This window comes from Eptesicus fuscus, chromosome 4 (genome assembly GCF_027574615.1).
Source record: "Eptesicus fuscus isolate TK198812 chromosome 4, DD_ASM_mEF_20220401, whole genome shotgun sequence".
Taxonomy (NCBI): Eukaryota; Metazoa; Chordata; class Mammalia; order Chiroptera; family Vespertilionidae; genus Eptesicus; species Eptesicus fuscus.
Genome location: NC_072476.1, coordinates 7,932,814 through 7,944,922, shown reverse-complemented (window position 1 = coordinate 7,944,922; position 12,109 = coordinate 7,932,814). Strand labels below are relative to the sequence as shown.

The following is a 12,109-nucleotide window of genomic DNA, read 5'->3' as shown; positions in this document are numbered from 1 at the left end:
TCAGGTTAGTAACCAGACAGCCTGGCCAGGGGCTACCAAGTTCGAGGAGTCTTTGGTGGGTAGTCTGTCAAATCCTTTCAGCAAACAGGCCTTTTACATGATTAAACCCGCCTGACTCTCTCAACTAGCTGAAATTATTTCATAGGCACAAGGTGGCAGAGCTGGGATCAAAACCAGGTGTTTTCCAAAGCCAAGGTACAACCCTGGGAATAGCTGCAGTAACCCAGGCCCTATGACAACCTGTATCCTAAACTAAGAATCAACAAGGAAAAACCCCCTAAACCTCCCAAACCAACTCTTAAAATTCCCACCTCATCTAATTCCCAATAAACACACTGGGCAGCATTGAGCAAAAAAATAAATTTTAAAAAATCCTTTTATTTCCCCCCACATTTTTGCTCTCCACTTTCTGTAATATCTCTTCCAACTCAGAACCAAGGCCCAAGAAGTTGATTCACACCTGGAGAGAAAGAAAATAAAAAAAACAGAGCAGGTGAGAGAGCCCTTGGGGGAAGCTCTGGAATTGCTGCAGAAATTGAGGAAAGAACTGAGTAAGTGACAACTAGAGATAGGTACAAGCACTCCTCCCAATGGGGATGGCCTGCGGACCCCAGGAAGTATCCCTTTTCCAGGCTGCTCAGATCTCAGAAAGGCCTGGTCTCTCTCCTCCACTCAGCCAGTCTCTTCCACTCAGCACCAGTGGCCCCATGGCCTGCAAGTGTCAAGTCAGAGCGTCTTAGCCTGGCATCGCGGGTGCCTCATTCCTGTCTCAAGTAGGTGGCTGAAGCAGTCAGGCACAGCCCTAAGCAAAGTAAGCAAAGTTGAGCTGGAATGTTCAGTTCCTCTGGCCCTTCCCTGGGCTTACACTGTTTCTACTAGTTCCACGGTTATGTCCTAAGGCACAGCAGCCAGCTGAAGCTGAGAACAGTTTAAGAACTGGATGCAGAATATATGACTCTCAAATTGTATGAGAACCACCTAACAGGGTGAGAATATTTTACAGAAATATTTTTTTCCTCAATGAGCTGATACACAAACTAGTTAGCCAATATGTTTCCCATTCACTGCTACTTTTGTGAGGCTGTGTCCCTCGAAAGTTTCTGTTAGCAGAATCAACTTTCTCTAAAGGCAATGATGGCTAACGGAAAAGAGAAAGTGCATGGGCACATGGTATGTGCCTAGTAACAGACATCATCAATCAATTCTTTGAGCTGTTCAAGACGACTTGTACAAAATTTGAGTCATAAAACTGGATATCAGAATTTCAGCACAAAATCAAGACTAACATTATTCGTATCCAGGACACATCATCAAATCTGAACCCTCTTAATTCACCATTGTTACCAAAAAGCTTCTTGGATGTGAACCAGATCTATGGGTAAATCTTAATATCGAACTGTTAATGGAAAGAAGTCACAAAAGAATATGTATGATTCCATCTATATAAAGTTCAAAAATAAGTAAAACCAAATCATATTGTTTAGGAATGACTCTGTCTCAGTTACAATTCCCACTCCCACCCCATCCCCTAGTCTCACGGGACTGGGGCAAAGAACCTTACCTGAGAACAAGACAGGAACCAGACTGGTGCTCTCAGAGCCGGGTTCTAGACCAGTAGGACTCCCGACGAGGGTGGAAACACACAGCAGTAAAAAAGCAAAGAAGGCCACAGAAGAGAAGCAGGAAGGAGCCCAAAACAAGCAGCCTGGAGCCACACAGAGCCAGCTCCTCCTAGGGGTGGGCACAGGGAGGGAAGGAGAAATGAATGAGACAGAGGGAAGACAGAGAAATCTTCCCTTAGGAAGACATCTTACCCCCAGCCCAAGGCTATGGAGAGAAGCCTCCATGGAGGAAAGGGCCCTCCACATCCAGGGAGCAACTAAAAGGGAAACTTATTTCTATACAAGCTAGTTGTCTCCATGGTCTACAAACTGCTTTCTTGCCCAACACTGAACCCCCTAATAATGACTCTATGAGATTTCACTATTATGCACATTTTAAAAACATGCAAGCAGGGCCAGGTCTGGAAACCAAGATCTCTGATTCCAAGCTCCCAGGTGATGCTCCTCACCAGGGTGTTTGCAAATGTGAGGGAAGAGTATGCAGCAGCCTCCTCACTGTTCTCTCTCCTCCACTCGGCCAGTCTCTTCCATCCAGCACCAGTGGCCCCATGGCCTGCAGTGTCAGGTCATAGCATCTTAGCCTGGCATTGCAGTGCCTCGTGGTCAGGCTCCTGCATCTCTCCTGCCTCTTCCCCCAAGTCATTCCTCAGTCCTCGTCACTTTTCAATCTTTAGGCCTGTGCTCATGCTGGTCCCTTATGCCTGGAATGTATTTCTTTTTCTTGAACCCCCTCTAGTGCATTATCTGCCCAAATATTCCTCATTCTTCAGGGATCAATCACTCTGACAGGGCAGAACAAGCCTGGGACTTAGAGTCGGAAAGCCTAGGTTGAAATCCTGCATCTGCTGCGTAAGTAGTTGTGTGGCCTTGGGCAATTCATTCCCTCTCCCTGAACCTGTTTCCTCATCTGTAAAATGGGATAACAGCTACCTCAAAAGGGTATTTTAAATGAGATAATGAATCCGAAGGCACTCTGTATGTTATAAACTAGTGTACGCAATTCCCTTTCTTAACACTCTCTAAAAATGTTCAAGTTAGAGTCAATTGCTCCTTAAGCTGTTTGAATAATGCTTTGCTCATCTCTCTAGGCTAACAATTAATTTATTCTGCCTCTTGTCCAGTTTCTGTATTCCTCTGAGGTAGAGGTCATGTTTTATTGTTATTTAAAGACATAGTTAATAGTAATAGCTGTCATTTATCAAATTTCTATTATGTACCAGACATTGTACTAAGTACTTTACATTCATTCTCATTTATTTGTTGGAATTAGGCGACGGTATCATGCTTTCCATTTTACAGACGAGGAAGCTGAGGCTCAGAGAGACTTGGGTGCTTGTTCAAGGGCACAGCCTCCCAGTCAGTATTACAAGGCCTATGTTTTATCTACCAGGTAAAATCGCCTTCCAGCCCTGGCTGGTGTGGCTCAGTTAGTTGGAGCATCCTCCCTTGCACCAGAAGATCGCAGGTTCAAGTTTGATCCTGACTGGGACCCATAGAGGAGGCAACCAATCGCTGTGTCTCTCTCTCACCCTTCCTCTCTCTAAAAAAAAATTGCCTTCAAGATACAGCGCGCAGCATGGAAGTCTATGAAACCCTGACAACCTGAAGCTCTTACCGAGGTGAGCAGTTTGGTGAGCACAAGGCCTTCCTGGCTCCAGACCCCGACACAGTCCTCAGCCATCCTAGGGCTCAGGGTGGCATTTCCTACTCCTTCCTCTGAGCAGGATATGGGTGGCTGGCTGGAGGGCAGGAGTCCTGGGACAGCACTAAAATACAGGCAGATTCCTGGGGTCCTTTCAGTGGTCACCCTGGCTGTAATGAGGACCAGCTCTCCTGCAGAAGATCCTATGAGAAGCGTGGGAGAGGAGATGGAAGAAAATGAAGGGTCAGGTGGGAACCATCCCTTTTCAGACTTCTGTTCATTTCAAAGGCTTCCTACAGTTCCAGGTGTTTTAGCACTGGTTCTATACAATAAAGTACTCTATACACCATCATTTACATCATTTAAAAATGAAAATAACTAGGTACTAATATAAACAAAAATTAACTGAAATTAGCTTATAACCAACAAAACAAACACATCAATATTTACAAGGTTGCAGTGAACCTGGGATAGATACACATTGTCAATGTCAGTTTGTATAAACTAGTTCATCCTTTTTTAAGAAAGCAATTTTCCACTAGGTATGAAAATCCATTAAAAGGTTTACATCCGGCCCTGGCTTGTGTTTCTCAGTGGTTAGAGCGTCATACCACATACAAGAGTCATGGGATCGATTCCCAGTCAAGGGTACATACTTGGGCTGCAGGTTTGATTCCCCGGCCCCGGTTGGGGTATGTGCAGGAGGCAACCAATCCATGTGTCTCTCTCACATTGATGTTTCTCCCCGCCCCCCCCCCCCCAATTCCAATCGTTCTAAAAATCATTGGAAAAAATATCCTCAGGTAAAGACTAACAACACAACAGAAAAGGTTCACATCCCATTTCAAATTAGTGGGAAAATAGCCTATTCAGTCAATGGCCTTGGGACAATTCCATTTGTGAAAAAGGTTAGACTCTTATCTCACACTATAAAATTAAGTCCAGATATATTAAATACCTATACAAACAAACTAATTAAAACAAAACAAAAACCTAAGTAAGTATTAAAAGAAAATATGGAAGAATATTTTCTAATTTTAAAGTTGGGAAACCGCCGAAACCGGTTTGGCTCAGTGGATAGAGCGTCGGTCTGCGGACTGGAAGGTCCCAGGTTCGATTCCGGTCAAGGGCATGTACCTTGGTTGCGGCCCATCCCCGGTAGGGGGTGTGCAGGAGGCAGCTGGTCAATGTTTCTCTCTCATCGACGTTTCTAGCTCTCTATCCCTCTCCCTTCCTCTCTGTAAAAAAATCAATAAAAAAAAATATATATTAAAGTTGGGAAACCCTTGCTAAAAATGTCACAAAATCTAAAAGCCTGAGTAAAAAACAAAAGCAATAAACTTAACCTCATAACAAATTGAAGACTTCTATATAATGAATGATAAGTTTTTAAAAAAACACAAGAGTGCTCACTTGGCAGCACATATACTAAAATTAGAACGATACAGAGAAGATTAGCATGGCCCCTGGGTAAGGATGACACGCAAATTCGTGAAGTGTTCCATATTAAAACACACACACACACACACACACACACACACACACACACACACGAGCCCTAGCTGGTTTGGCTCAGTAGATAGAGCATCAGCCTGCAGACTGAAGGGTCCCGGGCCGGGTTCAATTCCAGTCAAGGGCATATGCCCAGGTTGTGAGCTCCATCCCCTGTAGGGGGTGTGCAGGAGGCAGCCAGTCAACGATTCTCTCTCATTGATGTTTCTCTCTCTCTCCCCCTCTCTCTTCCTCTCTGAAATCAATAAAAAATATTTTTTAAAAAACACACACAAGAAACAGACTGGTTAAAAATACCTATAGTAGATTTAATTGGCCAAAGGTTTACTATCCAGAATACGTAAAGACCTAAAAATCAAGAAGATAAAGACAACGAAAAATAAGCAAAGAAAGTAAATAGGAAGTTCAGAGAAAACATGAAAATGGTAAATAAACTTGAAAGAAGATGTGCAACCTCACTAGTAATCAGGACAAAGTAAATTAAAACAAGTAATTTCTTTGCCCATTAAATTGGTAAAAAGGATGCCCTAACCGGTTTGGCTCAGTGGATAGAGCGTCAGCCTGTGGACTGAAAGGTCCCGGGTTTGATTCCAGTCAAGGGCATGTACCTTGGTTGCGGGCACATTCTCAGTAGGAGGTGTGCAGGAGGCAGCTGATCGATGTTTCTCTCTCATGGAATTTTCTAACTCTCTATCCCTCTCCCTTCTCTGTAAAAAATCAATAAAATATATATTTTTAAAAATTGGTAAAAATGAAAAAGAAGGATAAGAGTTATTGAAGATTTGGAAAAATGGCCACTCTCAATTTGTGACATCTTTTAGGAGACAATTTGGCTATATCTGTCACAATTTTAAATGGTACAGGGAGGGACTAAGAAGATGCCTACCAAACTGTTAACTTTACAGGGGAGTTAGGATGACTTTTACATCTGCTTTGTATACTTCTATTGAAGAGAGTATTCAAGGTAAAAAAGGGAGGAGGGTCCATATTCCTTGACTCAGTAATACCACTTGTAGAAATTATTCCTAAGGACAGATTCAAAAGAAAAATACATACCAAATATTTATTGTGATTTCATTTTTAAAATGCCAAAAAATAGGAAACAACAGAGATGTTTAACAATAGGGAAAGCATTAACAAGTGATGGCCTTACCACTAAATGAATCACTTTACACCATTAAAATAATAATGCTTTTGTTTTTTGCACTAATACAAAAAACACAATGTCATAAGTGAAAAAAGAGAAATACAAACCAGTATATACATCGTAATTACAATTGAGAAATGTACATATAAATTCTATAAGGGAACTCCCCTTTCTTCTGTGTTCCCCAGATCAAATCAGTCACCCAGTCCTGTCAATCTCACACTTCTAACATCTCTCTCAAATCAGTCCCCTTCTTTCACAGCACTGTCTTAGCTCAGTTTTTCTCATCATCTTTTTATTGCAATCACCTCCCAACTGGTCTTCCTGAATCTGGACACATTCCTTCTTGGCAGTCAGCCAAAAAGTGTTATCTTTTTAAAAGAACACAAAAACAAAATCTCATTTTCCTGATTAAAATCTTTGAGTTTGCCCAATGTACTAAAGACGAACTGCCTTGGCTTGGCACATGAGCCCCTCCATGGGATTCTGAATGCTTCTTCAGGCTCATTACCTGCCACACACTCAGTAATCCTTCCCCTGTACCAGCCAAACTGAACCCTTGGAAGCTTCTGAACATGCCATCATGGTCCCCAACTGTATGTCTCTGCATATGCTCTTCTCTCTGGCTGGAAGGACATCCTTATAGGCCTGCCACAAACCTCAGCTCAGGCACTGTATCCTTGGAAAAGCCTGCCTTCACCATCCAGGCTTGATAGACTCTGAGTACTCCCACTGTACCTTGTGTTCTACTTCACACATTGAAAGTTATTTATTTACTAGAGGCCCGGTGCATGGATTTGTGCACACTGAAAGGAAATTAATTAGAAGAAATATTTTAGAGGTCAAGGAGGGACTGTAGGAGGGCTCCAGGGCATGTCTGGCCCATCTCACCCAGTCCCGATAAGCCGGACTCCAGCAGCAAGCTAATCTACTGGTCGCAGCTTCTGCCCCCTGGTGGTCAGTGCGTGTCATAGTGACCGGTCGAAGGGTCGAATGGTCAGACACTTAGCATGTTAGGCTTTTATATATATAGATGTTCACATCTGTATCCTTGCTAGATGGTGAACAACTTAAAACGAGGGTCCATGTCTTACAAATCTCTGTATTTCCCATGCTTGGTACATAGTAAGTGTTCATTTTACTTATTTATTTACTTATTTATTCATTCATTAAATGTTTTTATTGATTTCCAGTAGGTATTCATTTTAAAATTTGTTTCCGTCCGAGGGCGGCACGCTGACCACTGAACCACCAGCCGGGGCGTACAGAGCTGTTTTTATAATTAAAAAAAAAAAATTTGTCCAAAGTAATCTTTAATATTATTACTTTGTTTCTAGCCATTATTTTTTTTAATAGGCTTCTTTGCAGAAACAAAAATTGACAAGCTGATCCAAAATTTCATATGGAAATTCAAAGGACCCAGAATAGCCAAAACAATCTTTAAAAAGAACAAAGTTGGAGGACTCATATTTTCTGATTTCAAAACTTACTACAAAGCTATAATGATCAAAACAGTGTGGTACTAACATAAGGATAGACATATAGATCATGGAATAGAACTGAGAGTCCAGAAATAAACTCATACATCTATGGTCAACTGATTTTTTTTTAATCCTCACCCAAGAAGAAGTTTTTATTGATTTTTAGAGAGAGGAAGGGAGAGAGAGAGAAACATCGATTGGTCGCCTCCTGTATGCACCCTGACCAGGATTGAACCCATAACCTATGTATGTGTTTTGACCTGGAATCAATCCTGCAACCCTTTTCGTGTACAGAAGAATGCTCCAACCAACTGAGCCACCTGGCCAGGGCATATGGTCAAGAAAGGGTACTACGACTACTCAATAGGGAAATAATAGTCTTTTCAATAAAACATGATGAGACCACCTGCAAAAGAATGAAATTGGACCCATCCTCACACCATACACAAAAATTAACTCTAAGTGGATCATAGAACACTGACTGGTGTAGCTCAATTGGTTGGAGTGTCGTCCTATATATCAAAAGGTTGTGGGTTTGATTCCCAGTCAGGGCACATACCTGGGTTTAATCCCCCATTGGGGCACGTTCGGAGGGCAACTGGTTGATGTTCTCTCTCACATTGATGTTTCTCTCTCTCCCTTCCCCTCTCCCTAGGATCAATGAGCATATCCTCAGGTGAGAATTTAAAAAAATAAAGGATCCAAAAAACAAAACAAAATTTTTTAAAAAAGGAAAAATAACAATTTTTAAAAAGGATCGTAGATATAAATATAAAAGCTAAAACTATAAAATTCTTAGAAGAAAAAAATAGAAGTAAACCTTAGGGAACTTGGGTTAAGCAAATTCTTCTTAGATATGCTACTACCACAAGCAACAATAGAAAAAAAAAGATAAGCTGGAATTCATCTAAGTCAAAAATGTTTGTGCTTCAAAGAATACCATCAACAAAGTGAAAAAAAAAAAACAGAGAAAGGGAGAAAATATTTGCAAATCACACATCAGATAAGAGACTTGTATCTAGAAAATATAAAGAATGCTTACAACTAAATTAAAAGACAAATTACCCAATTTTAAAAATGAGCACAGACTCTGAATATATATTTCTCCAAAAATATGCCAATGGCCAATAAACACATGAAAAAATTCTCAATATCATTAGCCACCAGGAAAATGCAAATCACAATTACAGTGAGACACTACTTCACATTGATTAGGAGAGCTATAATAAAAAAGACAGATAATAGCAAGTGTTGGAAAAGATGTGGAGAAATGGAACCATCATACTCTGCTGATGGAGTATAAAATGGCAGAGCCACTTTGAAAATACTCTGGCAGTTCCTCAAAAGATTAAACAGTTACCATATGACCCAGCAATTCCACTCCTGATTATATACTCAAGAGAAATAAAAATATACGATCACACAGAAACTTGCACACGGCTGTCACAGCAGCATTGTTCATAAGTCAAAAAGTGGAAACAACCCAAATGTCAATTAAATGATGAATGCACAAATAAAATGTGTAATAGTCATAGTGAATACTGTTAAGCGAACTAAGTACTGCTATATACTACAACATAATGCTAAGTGAAAGAAGCCAGTCACAAAAGACCATTATTATATGAAATGTCCAGAATAAGCAAATCTACAGAGACAGTAAGTAGATTAGTGGTTGCCTAGAGTTGGGAGGTTAGGAGAAAAAGGAGAATGACTGCTAATGGGTACAAAATTTATCTGGTAATGAAAATGTTCTAAAATTGTGATGATGGCTGCACACTTTTGTGAATATGTGAAAAATCATTTAATTGAACATTTGAAATGAATTTTATGGCATGCGAATTCATTTCTCAATAATACTATTATGTGTCAGATACATTCCTTTATTCTTGCTCTTTGATCACACGGATGTATATGGAGACATACAAAGACCTACCCCACATATATACACACATATGTTATTCATAGGAGAATCTTAGAATAACAGTGTTGAAAAGGACCTCAGAAGTCACTCCCATTTATTTATTTATTTATTTTAATCCTCACCCGAGGATATTTTTCCCCCAATTGAATTTTAGAGAGTGGAAGAGGGAAAGACAGAGAGAAATATCGATGTGAGAGAAACACATCGACCAATTTTCTATTTTATTTATTTATTTTTTAATATATTTTTATTGATTTCAGAGAGGATGGGAAAGAGAGAAATAGAAATGTCAAGGATGAGAGAGAATCATTGATCGGCTGCCTCCTGCATGCCCGCTACTGGGGATCAAGCCAGCAACCTGCATGTGCCCTGACCCAGACGGGGAATTGAACTGTGCGGTGTGATGAACTGTGACCTCCTGGCTCATAGGTCGACACTCAACCACTGAGCCACACCAGTCGGGCCATCTCCCAATTTTTTAGATAAGGAACCTGAGGCCAAATCTCACACAGGAATGAATGGAACCCACCGACTCACTCTCACTCACTATTTTCCCAGCAGACTTTAAGTGCTCTGGATGATGTCTAATTTTTTTCTGTATCCTCCACAGCACACAGAGCTGTGTTACACACATAGCAGGCACTAAAGACATTAGTTTAACTGAACAGAACATGCTTCTTAGACGTCCCTGAGGAAAAAGCTGCCTCTATGAGAAGGCTGGAGGCATGAAGAGGGATGACAAAGAACATTAGGCCAAATCGAGCCCATCTCATCACACCTCCAAGGATAGAATCAAAGAATCCCAGAGCTAGAAGAGGAGAGAGAACATTTATAGAGAACCTACCCAGTGGGCATCGTTTTCACTGGAAGTACCTAGTCCTTACGACAGCAGAAGTGACTGAGGGATGTGCCGAAGTCACCGGGTTGGTGAGTTCAGAGGCAGGCCCCACCCTGAGTGTTCTGACGTCCAACCCCCACAGTCCTCCATCTCACCTTTCAATCCCATCTGACTACCCCGAACCGTGGCTTGAAATGTCTGGGTCTTGTTCCTGTCTGGACCATCTCCGAAGTTCAAGGTGGTCAGCAAGCCCACAACGTGGGACCCATGCCACGTCCCTGTGACTGTCGCAGTCGTAGGGCACAGGGTCAGCTGGCCAAAAGACCTCAAGAAGGAGACCCAGTCCTGTGTGCAAAAGGAAGGTGGGAGAGAGGTGAGAGGTTGGCAGCAAGAGCAGGCCTACGTGGGGCAGGTGAGCAGGAGGGTACTCACCTGAGGGATGTCAGGGCTGCGCAGACCAGTCCTGTGAGTGAGGAGGAAGCCACCAAGGCCCAGGCCAGAAAGGCCAAGAAGCAGCAGGATCAAAGTGGCACAGACCAGAGGCGGGTGGTGGGCCAGACAGAGATGCAGGTTGTGCCCTGCCTGACAGCTGCCCATGGGGAGCAGAGGGGTCTGGGCCTCCACGGAAAACCTGCTGGAGGACAGGAAGGGAGAACTGGACAAGAGCCTGCCAGTCAGAAGGCACTTACCCATTTTTACTCAAAGGGAAGCTAAAGCACCAAGAAGACAAGGGCCGTGCCCGCGACCACAGACAGAGGCAGAGCCAGGGCAACAATCCAAGGCTCTTGACGCCAAGTGTCCACCTCCCTGCACCACTCAACAAATGTCTGCTGCATTTCCACCTCTGAAATAATCAGGGCGGAAGTGGAGAGCATACTGTACTGGAAAAGGGAACTCGAGAAGGAGAATTCTTAAAAGTGGAAATTCAGGAAACAGCTGCTCTGGGCCTAGGGTTTGGCTGCAGAACAGCCAATAGCCCAAAGGAAGTGTCTGACGAAAAGAAACCCACTTTGAAGTTCAACTGCCCAGCTTGAATCCTCCTCTGCCCTTCCGTGGCTGTGTGAGAAAAATCAGCCTAACTTGGGGAGGTTAAGGATATGTGAAATGGGAGTTCTGACCCATGTAACCAGGACTAAACGTGGCAGATAAAGCGGTTTGCGCGTAATACTTGGCCATGCAGGAACTCAACAAATGTCCATTTCTTTCCTATTTTTTTCTGTGTCCTATTTATCTTCAGAAAAGGTGAGGCAAGGCAGACACTGGGGCTTGTGGACTTTCACATAGGAACGGCAGGGCCAAGGTCGGAAGCCCGACTCCCGCTTCCAAGCGGAGTGCTCCTTCCCAGGCGAGAAGCGACCGCCTGGTGCACAGGAGCATCTGCAAAGGGGCTGTGGGCGGAGGAGCGCGCCAGGAAACCGCAGGTGTCAGGGCTCAGCCCCTGCCCGGCCTCCCGCCCGGCTCGCTGGGAAAGGGGGGAAGCAGGAAGGGAGAGGGCAGAGCCTGCGGGTCGGGCTGACCGTGCCCCGGGCCTCCCCTTCCCCAGCGCCCCTGCAGGAACTCGACACGCGCATCCCTTCCGGGTCTAGCAGCGCCGGGTCGCCCGCCGCCCGCTCTCACCGCTCCGAGCCGGCGGAGGCCCGGGCCCCCCGCGACGTCACGCGTGGAGCCGTGAAAGGGCGGGGTCCGCGCTCCCCCCAACCCCCGCGGCGGGGATTCGCATGCGCAGAGCCCACGCGGGCAGCCGCCTCGCCTCAAATCCGGGTAGGGATGTACCAAGAGGAAATGCAATGAAGGGGCGAAGGGGAGGAATGAGCCCCGCGGGAGGTGAGCGACAGGAAGGCGGCCGGGGAACGAAGCCTGAAGGCATTGCTAGGACGGTGAACCCCGCTCCGCGGAGGCCGTGAGGGCGCTCCATCGCGGTTCTGGTCGCCTGCGTTTTCCCGCCG

At 44.0% G+C, this 12,109-nt stretch overlaps 1 protein-coding gene and 1 non-coding gene across 9 annotated transcripts; one reads left to right on the top strand and one right to left on the bottom strand.

The window, feature by feature from the left end:
- Window positions 1–358: 358 nt before the first annotated feature.
- On the bottom strand, window positions 359–11,901 carry TMEM219 (transmembrane protein 219). Of its 8 annotated transcripts, none has more exons than XM_008152849.3 (6): window positions 11,781–11,901; window positions 10,596–10,797; window positions 10,319–10,508; window positions 3,238–3,467; window positions 1,562–1,731; window positions 359–460 (listed from the first exon to the last, which is right to left on the bottom strand). In XM_008152849.3, the coding sequence occupies exons 2-5, from the start codon at window positions 10,758–10,760 to the stop codon at window positions 1,594–1,596; spliced, it is 723 nt and encodes a 240-aa protein (XP_008151071.1). In that variant the 5' UTR covers window positions 10,761–10,797; window positions 11,781–11,901; the 3' UTR covers window positions 359–460; window positions 1,562–1,593. The 8 variants fall into 8 exon arrangements, with proteins under 8 accessions (XP_008151071.1, XP_008151073.1, XP_054570479.1 ...); XM_008152851.3 differs by having other exon boundaries at window positions 10,596–10,794; XM_054714504.1 differs by lacking the exon at window positions 11,781–11,901 and adding an exon at window positions 11,332–11,774.
- LOC114226846 (U6 spliceosomal RNA) lies at window positions 4,670–4,775 on the top strand. The gene has a single exon (XR_003612964.1). It is a non-coding gene; the product is annotated as a U6 spliceosomal RNA (small nuclear RNA).
- Window positions 11,902–12,109: the final 208 nt, after the last annotated feature.

Bases quoted from the DNA above. Each gene is read 5' to 3' on its own strand.
- TMEM219 (XM_028127527.2), bottom strand. From the start codon at position 10,856: ATGGGTAAGTGCCTTCTGACTGGCAGGCTCTTGTCCAGTTCTCCCTTC. The intron at 10,509-10,595 runs GTGAGTACCCTC...TTTTGCACACAG, and splicing joins GCAGCCCTGACATCCCTCAG to GACTGGGTCTCCTTCTTGAG. The intron at 3,468-10,318 runs GTGAGATGGAGG...CGCTTCTCATAG, and splicing joins TAGTCAGATGGGATTGAAAG to GATCTTCTGCAGGAGAGCTG.